The 25,951-nt window shown below is 44.1% G+C and overlaps 2 protein-coding genes across 4 annotated transcripts in view; one reads left to right on the top strand and one right to left on the bottom strand.

Moving 5' to 3' along the window:
• Ttc26 (tetratricopeptide repeat domain 26) overlaps positions 1-14,233 on the bottom strand; it is a 144,930-nt gene extending 130,697 nt beyond the window's left edge. The window contains exon 1 of the mRNA XM_075702906.1: positions 14,101-14,233. Within this exon, the coding sequence (XP_075559021.1) occupies positions 14,101-14,103 (3 nt within the window). The 5' untranslated portion in view covers positions 14,104-14,233. The remainder of the gene's footprint in view (positions 1-14,100) is intronic.
• A 219-nt stretch (positions 14,234-14,452) lies between these two features.
• LOC142590595 (uncharacterized) overlaps positions 14,453-25,951 on the top strand; it is a 42,061-nt gene continuing 30,562 nt past the window's right edge. Inside the window, exon 1 of one of the 3 annotated variants that reach the window (XM_075702904.1) lies at positions 14,453-14,662. In XM_075702904.1, the coding sequence (XP_075559019.1) occupies positions 14,571-14,662 (92 nt within the window). In that variant the 5' untranslated portion in view covers positions 14,453-14,570. Of the gene's footprint in view, positions 14,663-15,066; positions 15,479-25,951 lie in introns of those variants that run through there. The other 2 variants (XM_075702903.1, XM_075702905.1) reach the window with 2 other exon arrangements.

Here is a 25,951-nt window from a genome sequence, read left to right as displayed (position 1 = left end):
AGCCCCAGTTCATGCGCGAAGAAGTCGAAGAAGAGGGAGGGAAGATGATGATGGCTATGTACAAATGAAAACGACGAAGTACGTTAATAGCGCTTACAATATATATGATGACAACAGCACTTGATTAGAACAACACCAGGACGAATAACTCGTCTTCCTTTTTCCCTTAGATATATAGGCAGTATATGTGTTAGGCTAACGTTTCTGCGAGGAATTATCTCTGTATTTGAATCGTTACTGATCTTCAAACAGTTCCATGGAGGCTGACAAACACTATACCAGGGCACAGCCACGTATCGACGCGAGCTTTCGTTTCAGCAACATTAAACATTTTTTCGCGCACCGCCAGCATTGTTCTCATTGAAATTTTTTAACAAGATGACGTGTCTTTGTTGCCATCTTTTATTAAAACACTCGCGTTACCATGCCGCAGAAAATCCGGCGTCGGCGGCCCGCGTCCGGCATCCGACGTCGCCAGGGCAAAACATATTTCGAACCGCATTTCCGAACCGCGCATACCCAACCACTCTTCTGCCACCAAGGTTGCTCGTACCAATTGCCTTTCGTTCTTTACGAAGCTATTCCTCGGAATTCTGAGAACGGCAGCCCACAAACAAATGTAACGGTGAAAAAAAGACACCAACAGAGCATATTTTTTAGGTTAGCTCTTATCAGACTGAAATATTAAAAGTGCGAAAAAATAACAGGAGATCGACCCACGCAAGATGCCGTGTTTCTACCAGGAAGCTTGCCTTCGTGCATAGCGTTCGCCGCCAGCGTTTCCCGGTAAACGTTACGGTTACGTAAGCTGCAGTTGCCGGGAAGCATGAAAAGCAGTCAGGGGTCTTGGAATTCTATCGCGTTCGACTCTTAACGAAGCTTAAGCGTCCTCCAAATTTTTGTTAGGCTTGTCGACACGTTGAGTTGCTGAAAGGCAGCGGAACCAGTCCCCACCGTCAAGCAGCTCACTTCTGCGACGGAGAGCTGTGCTTCTAAACTTTTTCTAGGGGTGAACCAACATTCGAAGTATTGAATACGAATAGAATAATATTTGCTATTCTGCTCGTATTCGATCCGAGAATTAACTATTCAAAATTGTGAAGTTTCGTTTCAATGCGAACGTAAATTATACAAGCGATAACTGCCCTTATCAGATAATGGGTGGGAAAGGAGCCAGTGAAAGTGAGGACTGCTCCGAATGGTTTTAAAGCCAAAAAGATGCGGTTGTTACGCAGAAACACCAGCTCCCAAGTTAACGCACGGGAGCCTATAGCCTATGTAGGAGTGTGCTTGCCACATATTAAATAACCAGTGTCACACATGGGTCCCTCCACGCCAAATGAGCCAGCATTTTTTTTCGACCGTCACAGATATAGCTCAGAAATATTTCCACAGGTTTCTTCAAATTGAGAACTCTTTCAGCGCGTTTAATTTTCTTGTCAGATATTTTCTAGCATTTTGGCAAAATTTATTTTTCTTGTCCAGGGTAGATGAAAAGCACAATTCAACAGTTTTTTAAGCCCTTGTATGATCCAGTAGTCCAGATGGTATATATGGCAAAAAAATGAAGCGGTGTGACTGCCAATTTTTTTTTTAATGTTTGAATACTTCGAAGGCTCCTGGCACAGGAAAAAGCGAGTAAAATTTCCAAGTTAGAACATTTTTGTTGGAACCTAGGAAAATCTAGAAGACACAAATTAAATATAGATTGGTAGTCCTGTTACCACAGCATAGCCTAAACATATTTGACGTGTTGAAGATTCAGCAGATCACCTGGAAAAAGAAACCGGTGATGTTCTAATTTTCACAAGAAGCTTCGTGTTCAAGGTTTAAAAAGTCGTTTTGCTGGTTAGCATAAAAATATATGTGATACATCGTTAGATAACTCCACAGGCCTGGTATGCATGTGAGAAGTTACAACAAGGAATTACTTTGTGATTGTGAATTATTATTATTTTTTTAATTTTTGTGTCAGCACCGGCTTTTCTCAGACGTGCGCCCAAGCATCCAGGTCTAGGATGCAGACGATAAAGCTGGTTTCGTCTGCAACGCAGATGGCAGAGAAACGGTCACGGTCTGCGTTTCATTGCCAGGAGACGCACGCTCTAACGGCATGCGCTTGGTGTATGCCAGACGAGCCACTCAGCCATTGCACATGGAATATCATGACGTGTTTGCCAGGAAGAATTACATAGTTGAAAGGCACGTTTCATGCAGTTTATAAGCAAAAAATATTTGCACCAAAGTAGCAACCGAACTTATAGCGAACGCTGATATCACTCATGCAAAACATTTTAAAAGTTATACGCACTATAATTGGCAATTTCTTTTTCTGATTAAAAGGGCCCCTCACCAGGCCACATAGAAAATTTTGGTTATACGCTGGAAGTTGTTACGCGCCCGCTAGGGAGCATTCTGCCGAACGAATTTTTCAAATTGGTCCAGTAATAGCCAAGATAGAATTATTTCAGTGCAGCGAATCCATGATTTTGGGAGGCGAGCTTCACTGCCTACATACACTGATTATAACTAGGTAATAACGAGGGTCTCGAATAAGGCAACATTGATGCCTTCAGGTAGCATGTGCGGGTTTATTGACCAGTTGCCTTCACCCAGAAAGATCACGTACTTCAAGAGTCTCGAATCCGACAACATTGACGTCTTCAGGTAGAATGTGTGGATTTATTGACCAGCTATCTTCGCCCAGAAAGATCACGGACACAAAGGGTCTCGAATCCAGCAACATTGATTGCTTCAGGTAGCATGTGCGGGTTTATTGACCAGTTGCCTTCGCCCAGAAAGATCACGGACTCCAGTAGGTCTCGAATCCGGCAACATTGATGCCTTCAGGTAGCATGTGCGGTTTTATTGGCCAGCTGTCTTCGCCAAGAAAGATCACGGACTCCAAGGGTCTCGAATCCGGCAACATTGATGCCTTCAGGTAGCATGTGCGGATTTATTGACCAGCTGCCTTCACCCAGAAAGATCACGTACTTCAAGAGTCTCGAATCCGACAACATTGACGTCTTCAGGTAGAATGTGCGGATTTATTGACCAGCTGTCTTCGCCCAGAAAGATCACGGACACAAAGGGTCTCGAATCCAGCAACATTGATTGCTTCAGGTAGAATGTGCGGGTTTATTGACCAGTTGCCTTCGCCCAGAAAGATCACGGACTCCAGTAGGTCTCGAATCCGGCAACATTGATGCCTTCAGGTAGCATGTGCGGGTTTATTGACCAGTTGCCTTCACCCAGAAAGATCACGTACTTCAAGAGTCTCGAATCCGACAACATTGACGTCTTCAGGTAGAATGTGCGGATTTATTGACCAGCTGTCTTCACCCAGAAAGCTCACGGACACAAAGGGTCTCGAATCCAGCAACATTGATTGCTTCAGGTAGCATGTGCGGGTGTATTGACCAGTTGCCTTCGCCCAGAAAGATCACGGACTCCAGTAGGTCTCGAATCCGGCAACATTGATGCCTTCAGGTAGCATGTGCGGGTTTATTGACCAGTTGCCTTCACCCAGAAAGATCACGTACTTCAAGAGTCTCGAATCCGACAACATAGACGTCTTCAGGTAGAATGTGCGGATTTATTGACCAGTTGCCTTCGCCCAGAAAGATCACGGACTCCAGTAGGTCTCGAATCCAGCAACATTGATTGCTTCAGGTAGCATGTGCGGGTTTATTGACCAGTTGCCTTCGCCCAGAAAGATCACGGACTCCAGTAGGTCTCGAATCCGGCAACATTGATGCCTTCAGGTAGCATGTGCGGGTTTATTGACCAGCTGTCTTCGCCAAGAAAGATCACGGACTCCAAGGGTCTCGAATCCGGCAACATTGATGCCTTCAGGTAGCATGTGCGTATTTATTGACCAGCTGCCTTCACCCAGAAAGATCACGTACTTCAAGAGTCTCGAATCCGACAACATTGACGTCTTCAGGTAGAATGTGCGGATTTATTGACCAGCTGTCTTCGCCCAGAAAGATCACGGACACAAAGGGTCTCGAATCCAGCAACATTGATTGCTTCAGGTAGCATGTGCTCGTTTACCTGCCGTGGTTGCTCAGTGGCTATTGTGTTGGGCTGCTGAGCACGAGGTCGCGGGACCGAATCCCGGCCACGGCGGCCGCCTTTCGATGTGGGCGAAATGCGAAAATACCCGTGTACTTAGATTTAGGTGCACGTTAAAGAACCCCAGGCGGTCTAAATTTCCGGAGTCCTCGACTATGGCGTGCTTCATAATCAGAAAGTGGTTTTGGCACGTAAAACCCCATAATTTAGCATGTGCGGGTTTATTCACCAGTTGCCTTCACCCAGAAAGATCACGAACTCCAAGGATCTCAAATCCGGCAACACTGATGCCTTCAGGTAACATGTGCGAGTTTATTGACCAGTCGCCTTCACCCAGAAAGATCACGACCTCCAAGGGTCTCGAATCCCGCAACATTGATGCCTTCAGGTAGAATGTGCAGGTAAGTACAAGTAATTTTCCCTGCGTTTTCTTTGGTGTCTTTGTTTGTTTGTTTGCTTGGCAGTGGAGCTCTCCTGAAATCATGGGTTCGCATTTATATTTCGCCTATTATTGAGCCGATTTGAAACCTTTTGCGGCGGGACGCTCCTAGAAGACACGTAACAACTTCCAGCATATAACTAAAATTTGCTAGGGGCCCTGGTGAGGGGCCTTTTAAGGAGGAGATCGCTCTCTCCTCCGCAGGCTGTAGCCCTGCGGCACCCATTCGACAAGCGCTGGAGGTGATTTATTACGATTAGTGCCTTATATGGGCAATTCTATCTCTCCAATTTTTTATTAATTATTTAATCCCGATGTATCGGTTGGTGTGACATGAGCAATAACAAGGAAGCAGGTATTGTCATACTGCTGCATGCATTTCCCTGAGGCGTTGTTCATGACAGTCACCACCCCCGTTCGACTATGATTCTTGGGAGAGCGTACTGTCTCACGATCCACCTGAGCGTGAAGCTAACTGCTCCTGAATTGGTGCAGGTTCACAACTGGTTTCTTTATAGGTTACCAGTTAATTCTCATCCATTTAGCTGTGCATTACGACTGTAGTGTTTTATCAAAGACGCGTGTATTTTGTGCACTTTTGTAGGTAAGCGTAGTGTTGTAGTGTCTGAGGTTGTCAACGAAGCAAGGCCACTAATGTTCTGAGTGGCACCTACACTAATTTCTTTGTATTCACACATCTTTAATCCTTTACCTGCAGACTTACATTTGAAGCGACGTTTCCAAAGTGCCAATTTATTCTACCTGCTTGAAATCGGCACAATAATGAAGGACCGAAATGTACATTGAAGATATTATATGCATTTATTTGCAGAACACCCATTAAAATTTGTTTATTCCTAGAGAAAGTTGGTTTCACCGCACAGCTTAAAGTTGGTTTTATGAGCACCAGCAAAGTAAAGTAAATATAAACGTCCCAAACATGACTTCCGTGCCCTGTGAGAGTTGTGACGAAACCGACTGTCTTGTAGTAGAATCACACTTAGTAATGTCGGACGGCCCAGTATAGGGCACGCAACAAACCCAATATCACAAGGAGTGTTATTCTACAGTCTTCACAGCCCAACGTCTACTACTAAAACTTTCTCTTGCGAACCTTCACCCCGTCATATTGTGATGGATTGAAGCGTTCTTGACAAACCGATCTCAGTTCGTTACAGTTAACAACCGCGCATCTAACCACCTAGCAATGACTTCCGGTGTACCGCAAGGATCTGTTCTTGGACACCTACTCTTCATAATATACATTAATGACCTACCCCTGCACGTGTCTTGCAACGTTCGTTTGTTCGCAGATGACTGCGTCATTTGTCGAACAATTACTAGCACATCTAATCAAGACCTACTTCAGGAGGACATTAACTATTTACAGCAATGGTGCGACCGGTGGTTAATGGAACTTAATCCTAAGAAATGCAACTTGATGGTATTTTCTCGTCGGCGCGACCCATTTCCTTACCAATACACAATTAATAACATTCCCGTGTGTGCTCCGCAGTCTTACAAGTACCTAGGTGTTACTATATCTAACGACTTATCCTGGCGAACACACGTCAGTAACATCATTTCATCTGCTAACAAATCACTGGGTTTTCTCAAGCGTCATCTAAAACGCGCCCCCAAACCTGTTAAACTACTGGCCTACCAGTCAATAGTCCGACCGAAACTGGAATATGCATCCGCCATATGGAATCCGCACCAAACATATCTCATTAACGCACTCGAAGCCGTTCAAAACCGCGCCGCAAGGTTCATCCATTCTAATTATTCATATGACGTGAGCATATCTTACTTAAAGAAACAATTGAATTTACTTCCCCTTTGTACGCGCCGGCGCACTGGAACCCTTTCACTTTTCCCTAAGTTTTATCACAGCTCGCCTAATCAACCACCCTACCTCCTCCCCGCAGCCCGAACATCTCATCGTACACGCCACACTTTTCAAGTGGGCCGCCCTCGCATGCGCACTGTTACTTTTTCCGCCTCATTCTTTTGCCATGCCGCTACAGATTGGAACAATCTGCCCCACCAAATCTCTGCCATCATTTGCCCTTGTACGTTCATGGAGAGTGTCACTGCGCACTTTATACAATGAAAATGACTTGTGTTACCAGGCTTACATGCTCGTGAAACTTTAGTTTGTATTACTTAGGTCTATGTATTTACGCTGACGTATGTAACACTTTAGCACATGCAGTTTTTTGTTGTTATTTGCGTGTTCAGTTATGTATTATGCAAATTATGTACTAATGTATTCCCACCCCTTATGTAATACCCCTATCAAGAGGTCTTTAAGGTAATAAAATGAAATGAAATATGTGTTTCCTTCTTTTTGTACTTGTCTTTGTGTGTAATATCACTATCGCTTTCGACTCCAAGTTTAGACTTCGTCAGAGTCTGAAGATTTGTGACTGATTCTCCTTCTTCAGCAGTTTCCTTGCGGAAAGCCCCCTTCACATGGTCAATACAACGACGACGCCATTTATCACGTGACCAACATTAATGGTGAATTCGGGATGTCGAGACAGTCCTCTGAGCCGAATTGCAAGACGCTCCACACACACACACACACACACACACTCACACAGATATATATATATATATATATATATATATATATATATATATATATATATATATATATATATATATATATATATATATAGCCTGACGAAGGCCGTGCCACGGCCGAAACCTTCAACCATTAAACGTGCATTTTTCGTAAGTGTGCCCCTTCGTTGCTTCAACTACATATATATTTATATAAATATATATATATATATATATATATATACATATATATATATATACATACATACATACATATATATATATATATATATATATATATATATATATATATATATATATATATATATATATAAGGCTGTGTGTGTGTGTGCGCGCTATAGTGGTCGCTGCCCTATAGGCCTTCCTCAACCCCCCTTCACTCAAGGGATAGTTTATGCCCTGCCATTCAATGTTTAATTTCGGCCGTCTGGAATTTTCTACGTTCCATCAAAATAGCAATTTACTCATTATTGCCGGTGCCAGAAGCCCTCCAAGTCTTGAAGTATTTGAAAAACTGGCTATTTTGACAGTCACACCACTTCATTGCCTTGCTATGCACGCCATCTGAGCGACTGGACCATGCGACATGCCTCTAAAAAAAATTTTCATTGGTGTCTTCTAAGCCTGCTGTGCAGTAACGATAAATTCTCGCTAAGAATTTTCAGAACGAAAATAAACCTGAAGAGTGGGTATTGAATTTTAACAAACGTGGAGGAATTTTTTCGCCTGTATGTGTGAAGGCCGAGAAAATTACGGTTGATTTGTCCTGTAATGACACCCCGGGTGTATTTCCACACGTGTCTCCTTCAACGAACACAACACTGTGGTGCCCTGTGGTGACGTGCAACTGTTTGTAAAATTCTTTCATCGCTGCAATTGTCATTGTGCACTAGATAATTGGTAGCAGTTGATGCCACTGCATTCCTATAAATAAATTCTACTATAATACTATCAAATACAAGCTCATCATCGTATCATCGCGTTATAGTGTCAATGTTCCTCAATTCATTTTTTTATTCTTTCGCCTTTCATTCACTTTACCCCTTTCGTCAACACAGGGAAGCCAGCCGGTATACTTACACAGTGGCTAATCTCCCTGTCTTTCGTTCCCTTTTGTCTCTCTCTCTCTCTCCTCAGTAGACCAGGTACCATATGTTAAATAATGTAAATTAGACTGTATTTCTTTGTTTATCAACGAACGGGGCAAACAAAGATGACAAATTAAGCTGGGGCGTATCTAAAAGGGAACGTCCGCTTCACCAATATTTCCACTTTTCTTGCCGGATTTCAAAAATTTTCGTAAGAAATTCCAGGCCTTATAAATGAAAGTTCCGCTAATGAGTCACTGTAATTTACTTTCTCTGGCAAATGGAACAAGTACAGCAACCGGTCCCACAATTGTATAATAAAATCATTCTTGCATGTTACATGCGTTTGGAGAGAAAAATCGGAATTGGGTCTGGGCATGTTGTTCATGGCGCTGCAATTTTGCTTTCCTTTCCTTCCTTCTTCTCCGCCTTAGATCCCATAGATGAGATGAATATTTACAATTGCTGTGCTATCGTTGTTAACGAAGCTTTCCCTCAAGTCTAAATATGTTAAGGCAGTTAATGTCAATGTGCGTATCATAGCCACGCACGCTTATATCGCCTTCCGTTTCTCTACCACGGGTGCGCTTTAAAACCACGGCGTCGCAATTTTGCTTTCCTTTCCTTCCTTCTCCGCCTTTAAACTGGCTCTCTTAACTACTACATGCAGAGACAAAGCAACAGCGCGCGCATTAGATCCCATAGATGAGATGAATATTTACAGTTATTATTAGGGTTATAATTATATTCAAGTGCTGATTGCTGTGCTATCGTTTGTTAACGAAGCTTTCCCTCACGTCTAAATATTTTAAGGCAGTTTGTCGTGTGCGTATCATGGCCACGCACGCTTATATCGCCTTCCGTTTCTCTACCCCGGGTCCGCTTTAAAACCACGGCGCTGCAAATTTCGCTTCAGAGACTTTCCTTCCTTCTTCTCCGCCCTTAAACTGGCTCTCTTAACTACTACACGCAGAGACAAAGCAACAGCGCGTGCATGCGCTCCCATAGATGAGATATATATATATATATATATATATATATATATATATATATATATATATATAGAGAAAATTATCAGTCATAGTTCTCATAGTTCTCTGGGCCGTTTCCTTTCTTTTTCGAAAATAGTCCTATTAGGGTTATTATAATTACACGAAGGTATTTCGCTCTCGTCAGCAGCAGTCCCTGAGATAGTTATTCTGGCGGCTAGCTTCCCACGCTATGCGTGCCGCCCTCGCACCTGTTTAAGCTTTTCCTAGACGCTAGAGTTACACTATGTACGCGCAACCTTGAGCGATCGGAAAAACACGTTTTCTGCTTTTGGCCGACGGTAATGGGGGGCTTTGTTTCCGGCCGCAAAGCCCTCCACGTCTCAGTAAGGGACGGTGACCTCTCGGTGAGCACAAATTTCCCCTCATCTTTTAAGAGGTTCAATACTTACACGCATTTGTCTCGCAAACCATATTTATTTCAAGGGAGTTTTCCACGTCTCAATAATTTCTCTCGTCGTATTCGAGTGCTGATTGCCGTGTTATAGTTTGTTAACGAAGCTTTCCCTCAAGTCTAAATATTTTAAGGCAGTTTGTCCTGTGCGTATCATGGCCACGCAAGCTTTTATCACCTTTCGTTTCTCTAGCACGGGTGCGCTTTAAAACCACGGCGCTGCAATTTTGCTTTCCTTTCCTTCCTTCTTCTCTCGGGCAGTTTTATTTTAAGGCAGTTTTCCTAGTCTCTAAAGCCGCTCAAGTTCGCTCTTCTCCTCGGGCGGCCATTTCTCCAAGAAAATATACCTTCCAACCACTTCCAAATCCACCATCGCGGACAACATCAGTCCCTTTCCAAGTAAGTATGAGGCTCGGAGCAGGAGTTATGGCGCTTGAAAGTAACCTGGGGCCTGACGAACCAACCGACTGAGCTATCTTTCCGGGCAACATCCAAGTGTCACGAGTTCAAATCACCTCTTATGTTTCTTTTTTTCCCCAAATTTTTTTTCTGTTTTTTCTTTTTAAAGTTTTTTCCTTTATTTTATCACTGTACGGGAACCCTCCTTCAAAAAGAAAAGATATATATGCTCAATTATATATGGCCACACATGTGCAGGTCATAAATACCAGGTTCTCCAGCCGAGTGCCATCCGTGCGGTATAACCGAGCTCAGATTGGTCCACCTTGACTGATCAAACAGGGCACCACTGTAGGTGAAATGAGGCGCACAACTCCTGCGGGACCCGCCGTGGTTGCTCAGTGGCTATGGTGTTAGACTGCTGAGCACGAGGTCACGGGATCGAATCCCGGCCACGGCGGCCGCATTCCGATGGGGGCGAAATGCGAAAACACCCGTGTACTTAGAATTAGGTGCACGTCAAAAAACCCCAGGTGGTCAAAATTTCCGGAGTCCTCCACTACGGCGTGCCTCATAATCAGAAACTGGTTTTGTCAAGTAAAACCCCATAATTTAATTTTTTAACTCCTGCGGGGGCGGTAGAGTATCCGCCTCCCGTGCAAGAGGACCGTGGTTCAAATCCCGGTGCCGCGCAATTCTCCACCGGAAAATAAAAAAAAAAACCGTGTGTTGAGAAAATTGCACAAACAGGCCTGGAGTGCGGCCTGATCCCGGTGACCAGAACCGGTAACGCACTCTCTCACCAGAGCAGGATTGGCCACCCTGGTGCAGTACTTGGCCACAACCTCCTATATGAATACAACAATCAAACCCCGGCCCTCAGTCCCCAGCAGCCGCGAAGCAACTGACCACGGCGGCGGTCAGATCTGTGACGCTGCAGAGGGTGCTAAGAATACCTGGCTCCGGACAGGCCGCCAATGGAATCTGAACCTGGCAACGTTTAACGTTAGAACGTTATCTAGTGAGGCGAGTCTAGCAGTGTTATTGGAGGAATTAGAGGGTAGTAAATGGGATATAATAGGGCTCAGTGAGGTTAGGAGGACAAAAGAAGCATATACAGTGCCAAAAAGCGGGCACGTACTGCGCTACCGGGGCTTAGCGGAGAGACGAGAACTAGGAGTCGGATTCCTGATTAATAAGGAAATAGCTGGTAACATACAGGAATTCTATAGCATTAACGAGAGGGTGGCAGGTTTTGTTGTGAAACTTAATAAGAGGTACAAATTGAAGGTGGTACAAGTCTATGGCCCTACATGCAGTCATGATGACCAGGAAGTCGAAAGCTTTTATGAAGACGTGGAATCGGCGATGGGTAAAGTCAAAACAAAATGCACTATACTGATGGGCGACTTCAATGCCAGGGTAGGCAAGAAGCAGGCTGGAGACAAGTCTGGGGGGGAATATGGCATAGGCTCTAGGAATAGCAGAGGAGAGTTATTAGTAGAGTTTGCAGAACAGAATAATATGCGGATAATGAATACATTTTTCCGCAAGCGGGTTAGACGAAAGTGGACGTGGAGGCGCCCGAATGGTGAGACTAGAAATGAAATCGACTTCATACTCTGCGCGAACCCTGGCATCATACAAGATGTAGACGTGCTCGGCAAGGTACGCTGCAGTGACCATAGGATGGTAAGAACTCGAATTAACCTAGACTTGAGGAGGGAACGGAAGAAACTGGTACACAAGAAGCCAATCAATGAGTTAGCGGTAAGAGGGAAACTAGGACTCGAGGAATTCCGGATCAAGCTACAGAACAGGTATTCGGCTTTAACTCAGGAAGGGGACCTTAGTGTTGAAGCAATGAACGACAATCTCATGGGCATCATTAAGGAGTGCGCAATAGAAGTCGGTGGTAACGCCGTTAGACAGGAAACCAGTAAGCTATCGCAGGAGACGAAAGATCTGATCAAGAAACGCCAATGTATGAAAGCCTCTAACCCTACAGCTAGAATAGAACTGGCAGTACTTTCTAAGCTAATCAACAAGCGTAAGACTGCGGACATCAGGAACTATAATATGGATAGAATTGAACAGGCTCTTAGGAACGGAGGAAGCCTAAAAACAGTGAAGAAGAAACTAGGAATAGGCAAGAATCAGATGTGTGCGTTAAGAGACAAAGCCGGCAATATCGTTACTAATATGGATGAGATAGTTCAAGTGGCTGAGGAGTTCTATAGAGATTTATACAGTACCAGTGGCACCCACGACGATATTGGAAGAGAGAATAGCCAAGAGGAATTCGAAATCCCACAGGTAACGCCAGAAGAAGTAAAGAAAGCCTTAGGAGCTATGCAAATGGGGAAGGCAGCTGGTGAGGATCAGGTAACAGCAGATTTGTTGAAGGATGGTGGTCAGATTGTTCTAGAGAAACTGGCCACCCTGTATACGCAATGCCTCATAACCTCGAGCGTACCGGAATCTTGGAAGAACGCTAACATAATCCTAATCCTTAAGAAAGGGGACGCCAAGGACTTGAAAAATTATAGACCGATCAGCTTACTGTCCGTTGCCTACAAAGTATTTACTAAGGTAATCGCAAATAGAATCAGGAACACCTTAGACTTCTGTCAACCAAAGGACCAGGCAGGATTCCGTAAAGGCTACTCAACAATAGACCATATTCACACTATCAATCAAGTGATAGAGAAATGTGCAGAATATAACCAACCCTTATATATAGCTTTCATTGATTACGAGAAAGCGTTTGATTCAGTCGAAACCTCAGCAGTCATGGAGGCATTACGGAATCAGGGTGTAGATGAGCCATATGTAAAAATACTGGAAGATATCTATAGCGGCTCCACAGCCACCGTAGTCCTCCACAAAGAAAGCAACAAAATCCCAATAAAGAAAGGCGTCAGACAGGGAGATACGATCTCTCCAATGCTATTCACAGCATGTTTACAGGAGGTATTCAGAGACCTGGAGTGGGAAGAATTGGGGATAAAAGTTGATGGAGAATACCTTAGCAACTTGCGATTCGCTGATGATATTGCCTTGCTTAGTAACTCAGGAGACCGAATTGCAATGCATGCTCACTGACCTGGAGAGGCAAAGCAGAAGGGTGGGTCTGAAAATTAATCTGCAGAAAACTAAAGTATTGTTTAACAGTCTCGGAAGAGAACAGCAGTTTACGATAGGTAGCGAGGCACTGTAAGTGGTAAGGGAATACATCTACTTAGGGCAGGTAGTGACCACGGATCCGGATCATGAGACTGAAATAACCAGAAGAATAAGAATGGGCTGGGGTGCGTTTGGCAGGCATTCTCAAATCATGAACAGCAGGTTGCCACTATCCCTCAAAAGGAAAGCGTATAACAGCTGTGTGTTACCAGTACTCACATATGGGGCAGAAACCTGGAGGCTTACGAAAAGGGTTCTGCTGAAATTGAGGACGACGCAACGAGCTATGGAAAGAAGAATGATGGGTGTAACGTTAAGGGATAAGAAAAGAGCAGATTGGGTGAGACAACAAACGCGGGTAAATGACATCTTAGTTGAAATCAAGAAAAAGAAATGGGCATGGGCCGGACATGTAATGAGGAGGGAAGATAACCGATGGTCATGAAGGGTTACGGACTGGATTCCAAGGGAAGGGAAGCGTAGCAGGGGGCGGCAAAAAGTTAGGTGGGCGGATGACATTAAGACGTTTGCAGGGCCAACATGGCCACAATTAGTACATGACCGGGGTAGTTGGAGAAGTATGGGAGAGGCCTTTGCCCTGCAGTGGGCGTAACTAGGCTGATAATGATGATGAAGTTGTTCGAATAAAAATGAAGGTCAGCTGTATATACGTGTTGCAATGTAAATCAAAACTGCAAGCATAGTATGTGACTCGTGAACATTTAGCCAACTTTTCGCCAACATATTTTTTTTTCGTAAACTGAGCAGGAGTAACCAATAACGTTCGACAGCGTTCTCAGAACATAATCACGCGAATTCCACGTACCGCACCGCCGCACACATATTCCACGAAACAAAGCAGCCGACGCACTCACTCACCATAATTGAGGTTCTCGCTGAGTCACACAGAAGTGTGTTCGACGTTCTCGTTCACTGCGTACTTTTCTGTGGGGCCAACTGCTCGCGTACGTTTACTTTGGAAAGCACGATACACAGCCTTCGTGGGTGTGTGTGTTCTCCGTACGCACGCAGTCGCCATGGTAGCAGACGACGGGCATGCCGTATATCATGTGACCATGCCGTCGTAGTGTTTACTCGTAGTCAGGCAAATAGCAACTACGTCATTTTATGAATAAGAATTACGCTTTGTTTACTTGTTTTCTTAAGTGCTTGTCTACAAATTCGGGTTCAATTAGTCGCACCTGACCAAATGCGACGCTGCGCCTCGGCTTGTTGTTTACATTTAGTTGCAGAGCAGCACGCTTGTTAAATCAACGCGGGCACTTCCACGTGGTATCGGCGATTCTCGCCTTACCTCACTGAACTGCGTAATTCGTGTGTTCTGCGAAATGGGGCGCAAAATACCCAAGAGTCGTCGACATAAAAAGTTGAAGTCTGTTGACCCCTTTCGGAAGGATGCCGGTGCGCCGAAGCAAGACGAGTGAGTTGTGCTGATCGAAATCACCCAGCCGCGTTCATGGCCAGTGCGTGTGCAGTAGATGTTTTCGTAAGAGTAGGGCGCTGTAATGGCTTTGATTTTTGTGTCAGCCTCTACCACAAACGAGGCGGTATGAACTGCGCCAGATGTATTTAAGTATGTCTGTTTAGTTTATCTGTGTTTTTCTTTTTCCCGAACTATGGATAGATGATTATACGATCGTACTACCTTTTGAAGCGAGTTGTACATGTCGCCAAACTGTTAATCTAGATTTACTGTAGAGGTTTTCTTTCTGTATACAGTAGCTTCTCGATAGATAGATAGCTAGATACTGTGGCTGTGCTCTTTGTATCGGGCGGTCACACCAGTGTGTCCTAGCCGGAATAAAAAGAGAAGAAAACGTTGCACCACACACAACATATACATCACAGCGCGGGAGTACTGTGCCCACAAGAGTGTGACATAGTCAGTCCGAGTCTAGTGGCGCCGTATTGCCACCCACCATTCAGAGAGTCGTCGCTTAGTTACTATCACTACAGCGTTCGTCTCGTCCGTAAAACCGTGCGCCTGTGCCAGCGTAACACCCCCTCCTGGAGTCGGTGAGAGGCCTGTTCAACAGTTCGCGCCACCTGCCGAATCTCGAAGGAAACCGACATGGGATCCGCCATTACGCAGCCGTTAGAAACCACCATGCGAGGAAGTTGACGTTGAATGTCGCTTCGCGCATTCGCACCATTTTTGACCATGGGAAAATACTGTTGCGTACCGTCGTGTCGACAGAAGCAACTCGTGGATCCCGGATACAAATCGCGAAGTAAGGTAAGCTTGCATTCCTGTATTTTGCAGCAAGGGACCTTGCTTCCCTTGCCTGGCCACGTTTGATTGTGCGTAGTTTTCCAGTTTGTCTGCTTTCGCTTTTGTGATCATGTCCACAGTAGCGACGGGAGATCTTATAACGTTTCACTGGCTTTCTTTCTCAAGCGTAATTGTTGAAAGAAAAGTTAGCGACCGTCTTGTGTCCACTCGAAGCCGTATAAATACGATTCGCGGCGAACGCACATGCATTGAGCTAAGTTTCTGTGCTCGAGGTGCACAGCTCGTGCGCTCGTGTATGCGCGTGTTTGTGTGTGAATGTAGTCGTAACCGGAATAGCAGAATGCAGTACCCGTATTTAGGTTGCAGCATTTTTAATGAAAATTTCACGGAAGAAAGAATACGCTCCTTGAAATTAGTCGCGAACTATCAGTCAAGGAATCTTTGCCACTAATGTGTGGGAGAATGCGCTTTCCCACCTCCGTGATTCCAGTTTGCCGACTTTGCTGCCTCTCCCCCTCCCCGACTTTAAAGGGACTGACAACCGATTTTTAAGGACCTAGTGTTTTATGGCGCATCGCAAAGCCAACCCTCGGTAGTGTTTACATCTGCAGCGGTTACTTCCAAAAGCGCTTGTATATTTAGTAAGCACAATTTTTTTGATCTGAGCAGCCTCTAAAAAGGTAGCGGTCCCTCCTCCAACACTGCTGAGAAGTGAGAGTGATGTCGATAGCCCTCCTCGCAAATTATCAAAGCCGCCAATCTTTGAGCTTTCACAGCAGTGACTGTAACTGTTGTTAACCACCTACATTTTAACCTTTTCAACCACTTTTGAAAATAAAAAGCTGCTGCAATAAGTCTCCATTACTGTACAAACATTTCTTACATTTGTACTGCGTTTTGCCCCAAGTACAAGCCCATATCATAACTGGCTGGCCCCCGTCGTCGTCGTTCTGTCGATAGATGAGCCAAGCCAACTCATTGAAGGCGAAGGCAGTGCTATTTTTCTGCTCACTACAAAGAAAAGCGTATCTGCACATTTCTGTGGCCAAGCGTAAGATATTTTAAACATTTCAAAAGACAATAGGTTCACAATTGTGCTTCTGCTGAAAATTTACGCTACCAGCAAAGTAGAATACACTTGGTTACTGCTATATTAGCTCTGTGTTTGTCTGGTTGAGCTCTGTGCCAGCAGGTCGCTGTACCGTGCAGGTCATTCACGTTTGCGCTTCTGCTCATCCAGTAAAACGGTCAGTCCGCTTGCGCTTGTGTCTACCCTAATACAAGACATGGTAAAGCCCTCTGTTATGGTAGTAATCCTCTGGCTTTAAGTGACAATAGCAGATGCATCGATCCTGGTGCTGATTGGACACTGACAGCCTGGTGCGCTGCAGCCACTTCGCCTGTCTGCTGCCTGAGGGACACGATGTCACTGCTTGGCATATTGCTAATTGCTACATTTGCACAACGCAACAATGGTGAACTATGGGGCTCATGAAAAGAAAGCTTGAAACCAACATTGACTGCACGGCTCACATCAAGCCGAAGCACATTGTAACACAAGCAGACAGTTTCTGTATGCTGGAAGTGCTTGACTATAGACCTGAGACTCTGCCCAGGTGGCGCTGTGGAAAAACCCGTCACCAGCGCCCCCATCGGAGCCTTGGCGCGAACTGAGTAGTGCAAGGAGAGCTGTCCGCAAGCGAAGGTGCATAGGCCACGATGGACCCTTCTCTTTCGTTTGTGTTGAGGTACATTTTCCTAAAAATCAAGGACCTGGAAAGCTTCTTCCGCCCATCCACGCTACGGAAAGGAAGCTCAGCAGGGCGAAGTACGTGTACAATATAAAATAAAGTCTCAAGTGTTGTTTCGGCGTGCTGCAACTCGCAAGTACAGAGAGCATCAGGTTTGTCTAGGCATATTTCATTTCATTTCATTTCATTTATTTCACCTTAAAGGCCCGGAGGCATTACATAAGGGAGGGCTTTAATCCTTGTAACAATGTTAGAAGAAATGTACAGAACAGTAAAGAACAACAATAAACAAATACAACTCGGGAACAATTGTGAAAAAGAAGGGAACATCGTGTTAGAGTAAGGGTTGGTGGAATCGGCAATTAAGCAGTGCGGTTATTTTAACATTTCTCGGAACGTTTTACGGTCAGTGCATGTCACGATATCTTCTGGAAGATGGTTCCAAAGGGTTATAGCGTCGGGAAAGAATGAAGTGTTCATGGCAGATGATCGGGTGTTAATGTTTGCTATGGGACGACTGTGGCTTAAGCGAGAGGATGTACGTAAGCGTGGATTTAGCAGGGAATGCCTGGAGTGTGGATGGTAATAAAAGGTGTGAAGCAAGCAGAGACGAGAGGTGATCCGGCGGGAAGCAAGTGATGGTAGTTCAAGTGAACGTTTTAGTGCGGTTATGCTGGTATCACGAGAGTAATTGGAAGTTATAAACCGAGCAGCGCGATTTTGTATTGCTTCTATGTCATAGGTTAGATATGATTGGGAAGGGTGCCAGATAGATGACGCATATTCTAACTGCGGACGTACGAATGTTAGATATGCTAGCTTTTTTATTTGTGGTGATGCGGCTTTTAGGTTGCGTTTTAAGTATCCAAGGGTGCGTGAAGCATTAGAACAGATGGTGTCAATGTGAGTTGCCCATGATAGTGTCGATGTCATGTGAACGCCGAGATATTTGTAAGACGGGGCATGATTGATAGGAGCTGAATTTATTGTGTAGGTGTGACTGGTTAAGCTGTGGTTGCGGGTGAATGACAGAGCTTTGCATTTAGTTAGGTTAAGCGGCATGTACCATTTCTCGCACCATACTGCGATGGAATCGAGATCCTGTTGTAGAGCGGCGATTTCAATTGAGCCTTTGATTGGGGAATATAGGACACAGTCATCCGCGAAAAGACGTAATTTGTTCTTAATGTTAGCAGGCAAGTCATTGATGTAGATGAGGAAAAGTAGAGGCAATAAACCAGCGCCCTGTGGCACACCCGATGTTACGCTGCTAAGAGATGAATTATGGTTATTTGCAGAGGTAAACTGTGTGCGTCCTTTTAAGAAGTGTTCAAGCCAGGTAAGCAAGCTATTTGGGATTCCGATAGATGCAAGTTTTTGAAGTAGGTGATTGTGGGAAACGCGGTCGAATGCTTTTGAGTAATCCAAGAAAATGGCATCAATCTGCAAATGAAGGTCCATGAAATGTAGAATGTCATGGGTGAACTCGGCGAGTTGAGTCTCGCATGAAAATAGTTTTCTGAAGCCGTGCTGGTGAGGGTAAAAGAAGTTGATAGATTCCAGGTGAGACATTAGGTTGGATGAGATTATATGTTCTAGAAGTTTAGAAGGAATGCTGGTCAGAGAAATTGGTCGATAATTTGTAGCACGGGAGCGGTCGCCAGTCTTGAAGATTGGTACGACATGGGTCTTTTTCCAGTCGTCGGGCAAGCTTTCAGTCTTTAAGGATTGCGTAAATATTAGATGTAGTATCTGGCTAGAAATGTTACTGGTGTTAACTAGTATTTTCGCGTTAATTCCATCACACCCGGCTGAGGTGGTTAGTTTGAGTGAATTAATGAGGCTACATATGCCATCAGGGTTGATCTCGATATCAGCATAAAAATCTAAGCATCTCAAATTGGTTCACATTGAATATGTCCTGAACACAAGACTTAAGTATCTCTTATATCTTTATGTATTTTATCGTAATGTTTTGTCTCGCAATTATTTACAGAGGGTAAATCCTTTTATAGACTTTTCCAGGGCAGCAAACAGAAAAGCTTTTCCAAGGCAGCAAACAGCATGTGATCATAACGGAAGTAAGCTTCCTACAGTGCCTACGCGCTGCATCTTTCTTTCTCACAGGAGCTACAGCATCGCTCAGTACCTTAATTTGAACTTTTCGCAGACGCTTCGAGCAACAAGCGCGCACAAATAAACGTAAATAAATGCGAAATTTTTTTTCTTTAAGCACGTGCGTTACTTTGCATTTACTCATCCAGTGCTCCTACAGCAACTTTACTGCTCACATTTGAAAAACGCAGTCGAGCAGGCTCAGCACATTGCGAGGCGTGCTTGTTGTATCAGCGCAGGACATACAAAATACCGAAAGCAGAAATGAACTCGTGATACAACGATGCTCTACAACGGGATTTTGAATTCATAAACGAACCAAAATGTTTGGTTAAGCTGACCTGCCAAATCTCTCCGTTCCACTTGTTGCGTCAAGTGGAGGCGGACATCTGTTAAAAGGTGAAGATGTCGATGGCACATAAGCAGGATGGTTCACAACTTTCTTTTTTCTGATACCAACGAAGTGGCAGCTGCAGATTCTTGAGTTTTCGCTTGGTCACCACGGTCCTCCATCAGGGCTACGCAACACAATTGCAGAAGAACAAAATTGTCGCACTTTCTCATACGAGCCGCTGTATTGTGGGGAATGCAAGTAATCCGATTACCCAACAGGTTGAACGGCTCGTATCCAGCGCTCTCGCCTTTCCCCTTCATACGATCGCGATGGAAATCGGCAAAACTGAACATTGTTATTCCGTCCTTCACATTTATAGCAATTTACAACACAAAAGTTGCACCGATTGCGGTGTTTCTTCGTAGCGCGGGGAGCTATCGCGGTTGCCGTCGTTTCCGCCATCAGTCTGAAGAGTGAGCCAGCAAGCGCTTAATGGCAGTTAGGCGGCGCGTCCGACTAGCGTAGAAATTCATAGCTCTCTATTTGGGTGTTAAATGTGCAAAACACTCGCAATATGGACCAAAATCAAGTTAAATCGTTGTTTCTCAGTTGCTAGCTGCATAGGCAACTCAGCAAGGGAGTCTGGCTTCGCACTACTCAATTACTGCCTCTTCGCACCGGCAGGTGGCGCTACGTGTTTTGCAAAACTCCAGTCTGACGTCCATAGTGATAAGTTGTCGTGTGTTCTATTTCTGTAAATTTTTTATACAAACAAATTAAAGAACATTCCAACTATTATGAACCGCATTTGTTCACCATAAACTTGGAAAAATTTCAGATGACGTGACCTGGGTAGCCAGTCAGATAACTTGCCCGACTGACGTCAGTTCGGGGCCAAATGCGTCAATCAGGATGGGGTGGCTCAAAACTCAGGGGAGCCACACCGCTGCAATCGGTAGTGGTACACATTTTTAGAACCTTATAATAAATTACACATTTTACGTGGAAGGCTTATGTGTGTCACTTAGTGATCAGAAGGACCTACCCTAACAACTTGGTACATTTGTACAAAATCATTCAGGTTCCCTTTATGGACTTGGAAGATGATACTGTAAGGCCTGTTTTGGTGCAAATAGACCTAGCAAACTAAATACGGGAGAATACAATTATGCTGGAGTAATGCAATGATTCCTTCAGCTCGTTTCCATTCCTGTGTTGCTATTCGTCATTTATGACTTGCCAGTCTTGTTGGTAATGTAGGCAGAGTGCTACATGAACCACTGTGGAAGTGTAAAATGGAAGGAAACTTCAAAGACACTGTCACATTTACGAGACAGTAAAACAAATGTACAGAGCATTCTGTAACCAGTTATTAACTTGGTTGGACCAAGATTGGGGTGTTCAATAAAGATCAGGTTGTCGTGTGCTGCCGTACGGTTTCGGTACTCATTGCTGCCGACTGCATGCAGCTGTTGCGGTTGGAGTGCTAGTTGCTGTGGTTTCTGGGTTACGCACCCATGGCTTGTAATACTTAATACTAAAGGAAATATTGGAATTACAAGTGTTCGACAGGCTTCTTCCTAGCATGGCAGTGCATGTCTCCGGTCACCCTGCATGATATGTATGAACTTGTCCAGCAGTAAAGTAGCTCAGCACTGCTGCAGAGACTTCGAATGTGCAGTCAGCTTTAAATGCTGTCTTATTGTAAGCATGAGGTTTGACTTTTTCTTTCTGTGTGTGTGTCCAATTGTGTAGGTTGCTGAATTGACACAATTGCATTAAGGGCCCCATGTCACAGAGAATCCGGCGTCCCGTGTCGACCGTCATTTTGTCAAAAATAATTCCGAACCACGCATACCCAACCACACAGGCCCTCCCTGTAGTGCAAAGGAGTTACTGAACTAATTGAATTTCTCAAAGTAGAATACGTCGGAAAAATGGTAAATTGCGACGTAAACACAACCTACACGCATGATATCGTCACATTGTAGTTTGAATATACAAGAAAATGTAGTTCTGTTACGTGGAAACTCACACACAAACCCATTTTCCAGCATTTCTAGGATTCATAGAGTGACCATGGCCTTCGAGATTTGTGCATGTTGGCACGCACAAATATTAAAGGCCATGAACAGGCACGCCCGGTTCCTTGAAGCATCTCCAGATGGCGCTCGCCTCCGCAATTTATCGCTCTATGAATTGCCTCCATAAATTTAATTTGTAAAGGTAAGGGGGAGAAAGTTATTCCCTCGCATAGACTGTTGACCATTATATCAGTAATATACAGGCTAGTAATGCAGGCAATCAAATTAAAGCTGCAAGCATGGGCAGAGAGTAATGGCATTTTGGGAGAACTTTAGAATGGCTTCAGAATTGGTAGGCATTTGGCTGATAATTTATTTGTTCTTACTCAATGTATTGAAATATCAAGAGTAGAAAGCAGACCGTTATATGTGGCGTTTTTAGACATTACAAGAGAGCGTATGACAACATAGACCGCAGCTATTTGGGGGATATTCTGGAAGGGGAAGGCTTAGGTGACGATTGTCTACGGCTTTTGAGAGAGATTTACCTAGAAAATACCGTTTGCGTTGAATGCAAGGGGATGAGGAGCGAGGAGAAAGTTGATATCAACAAGGGACTGAGGCAGGGGTGCCCTTTATCGCCACTGCTGTTTATGATGTACATGGTGAGGATGGAGAGGGTGCTAGAAGGAAGTAATATCGGGTTTAATCTTATACAAACGGGCGGGCACAGTCGTAGAGCAGCAGCTTACAGGCTTATTTTATGCGGACGGCATTGTCTTGCTAGCTAACAAGCAAAGTGATTTGCAACGTCTGGCTAATATCTGGGCACAGGAAGGCAACAATTTAGGTTTGAAATTTAGTGTTAGAAAATCAGTTGTTATGGTATTCAATGAAAACAGTGGACAGTGGCAATACAGGGCCAGGAAATACCTCGGGTAAAAGAATATCAATACCTTGGTATATGGATAAATGAAGGCAATAGATATCTGGAAACAGAGGAAAAAGTAACAGTAAAGGGGAAGAGAAATGCAGCCATAATGAAGCACAGAGCTCTATGGGGATACAATAGGTACTAGGTGCTCCAAGGTACGTGGAAAGGTGTAATGGTTCCAAGACTTACTTTTGGAAATGCGGTTGTTTGCTTTAAATCAGAGTTACAATCAGGACTCGACGGAAACCAAAGGTCAGTGGGTCGCCTCGCATTGGGCGCTCACGGGAAGACTACAAATGAAGCTGTGCAGGGTGATATGGGCTGGGCAAATTTTGAAGCGACTGAAGCTCTTAGTAAAATTGATTATGAAACACGACTGAGGTATATGGAAGAAATTAAATGGGCTGGGAGAGTGTTGAGGTATCTGCACAGGAAAGACATTGATTCACAGCAGAGGAAAAGAACTAGGAAGCTTACCAGCAAGTATGCAGCCTGTAGGGTGAGCAACACAGCAACAAAGAATGTCAAGCAGAAAGTCAGAGAGGTTGCAATAATCTCATGAGCGGTGGCAATGGAAAATAAACCTGCCGTGAGTTACTACATAAGAGGAAAAAATGAAATCAGGAAAGAAACAATTCATGATAACTCAAAGGGAAGCTCATTACTTTTAGAAGCGAGATCAAGATGCCGTAGAACACGCACCTATAAAGCGAGATGCAAGAAGGAAGAAGGAGCCTGTGTTGCTGTGGTAAAGCTAGGGAAATGATAGAGCATGTTTTATTAGAATGTGAAGACATCTTCCCAGCAGTTGATTTAGGCACCACTGGCCTCCTTGAAGCCCTTGGGTTCAGCGAGAGCAGGGGAAAAGTAAACATGTCTGCAATAGAGATTAGTAAGAGGCGATTCGAAGATTGGTGGAAGTAAGGAAATCACAAAAAATGGAGACATACAAAATCAGAGTTCACAATAGGGAGTCAGAAAATGTGGTTGTGAGAGTTTTAACCTAGGTAGGACATTAGGCACTATAACAGCAAGAGCTTGGTGGCGCAACCCACCGCCCCGTTCCAAAGGGGATGCTCATAGCATCCATCCATCACGACCCACGCAGGAGGCCACGTTTTGGCCAGAAAGCCCGCCTTTGTGCATAGTGTTCACCGCCAGCATTTCCCGGTAAACATTATGGTTACATAAGCTGCAGTTGGTGGGAAATGTGAGGAGCAGTCTAGGACCTTTGAATGCTATTGCGTTCCCCTCTTAAAGGTGAAGCTTAAGCATCCTCCAAATTTTCAAAATGGTCAAGAATAGCTACATTTAATTTGAAGGTCCACACTTGCCTTGGCTTTTGATAAAAGGGTGTTGTGTGCGTGCTTTGGTTAACTTATGTCACACCTTTTTCTCTATTTGACATTTGTTGAAGGGACACATTACTGTATAAGTTGCGAGTTAAATTTATTAAGGTAGAAAAAAAATAGTATTGCTATGTAATGCAAAAAGATAGAAAGTTGGGCGAGTTGATACGGTAACATGATCTTGAATTGTAGTGCGAAGTGACATATACAGAGACTGGAAGCAGACAGGACGTGCACTAAATGTCTTGTACACAGGGCTCTTGTCAATGTGAATGCTTTAATAGCGCTCGTCCTGTCTGCTTCTAGTCGCTATGTCACTTGGCGCTACAATTCAAGAAGAAGATGGCATCATTATGACACCTTGACATTATGAAGTCAATTCATAATGTCATTCATTATGACATTATGAAGTCGTGGTTTGCTAAGTCTGAAAAAACACAGAAATGTCAGATGGATAGTGATGCAACATTTTAAGATTCCACACCCTGCCACATGAAGGCAACAGATAATGAAGCCAGGAAAAGCATATGGGGAAATTAAGTTATTTTTGGTTGAAAGGCACAAACAATAAGGAAAAGGAAAATGGAAGTGAATGAGCAGACAACTTGCAACGAGTAGAAGTCAAGACAGACATCTGCATTACAGATCTGGTGCTCTACTATTGAGCTACTGCGATGGTCTTCCTTGCACTGGCTTTCTACGGTATTTGTATATGTTTACTATGTCTAGCTTCGAAACATTCATGGCCATGTTTGAACAGGATAGAAGAATGTCCCACATCCGCCGCAGTGGTAGTAGGCAAAGCGTGCCATGCATTTGGTATGTGTTGCTCAACTTCTGTGACTGCTATCCTTCCATCTGCTTTCTTGAGTATATTTGTGTGCATGTACAAGGGGATCTAGCCTCAGAAGTATTGGCCATGAAGGTGCTTGTTTGCACATGGCTATTCCACATCAACTGCAGTAGTAATGAATGGCGCTGACTAAGAGGATCTAGCCTCAGAAGTATTGGCCATGGAGGTGCTTGTGGAACATAGCTATTCGACGTCAACTGCAATAGTAATGAATGGCGCTGACTAAGGGGATCTAGCCTCCGAAGTATTGGCCATGGAGGTGCTTGTGGAACATGGCTGTTCCACATCAACTGCTGTAGTAATGAATGGCGCTGACTAAGGGGATCTAGTCTCAGAACTATTGGCCATGGAGGTGCTTGTGGAACATGGCTATTCCACATCAGCTGCAGTAGTAATAGTGCTGACTAACACTCCCAAGGCTAAATCTTGTGCACACAAGTCAATGCATTAGAAAGCGGACGGAGCAGTAGCAGCAACAGTAGCTCAATGGTAGAGAATTTAATTGCATACAAAATTTGAAGATTGTGGGTTTAGCTCTCACCTATGATAAGTGGTCTTTTTATACTACATTAATTTCCCTTTTGCTTATTATGTGTACATTATAATTAAATATAAGTCAGTTTCACTTGCCTTCATTGTCTGTTACCTTCGTATGGTTTAACAAAGAAAAGTTGCACACCTCGGTCTCCACCACTTTTTTTCAGTCGCAGAAACTCTCAGTGATGTTGCAGATTTTCTGTGCGTCTAGTCAAAACTGGTTAATTGCTATTGATGAACAAGGACCGTCGCGTTTTAAAGGAAGCAAAGGCTAAATGTATCAACTTTCAGTGACATTTACCACAATGGAATGGTCCAAGTATGCAAAAATGTTATGAGGCCTGTGCAGTCACTGGCTTGAGCACTGAATTGGAAGGAAAGTTGGATCTCGTGTCTAGTCATTTCTCATACCATTTTCTTGCGAAATGAATGGAATGGTTTTGAAAGGATATTCTACGATTTACAAACTGATTTACCATATTATTTAGCATTCCTTTGAAAGTGACACTACATGGGAACATTTAGTTTAGACTGATAAAACCTTTTCAGAACTTTATTTTGATTAATTTCAAACCAACA

Source organism: Dermacentor variabilis, chromosome 8, assembly GCF_050947875.1.
Source record: "Dermacentor variabilis isolate Ectoservices chromosome 8, ASM5094787v1, whole genome shotgun sequence".
Classification (NCBI taxonomy): Eukaryota; Metazoa; Arthropoda; class Arachnida; order Ixodida; family Ixodidae; genus Dermacentor; species Dermacentor variabilis.
This window is presented reverse-complemented; position numbering and strand designations above follow the sequence as displayed.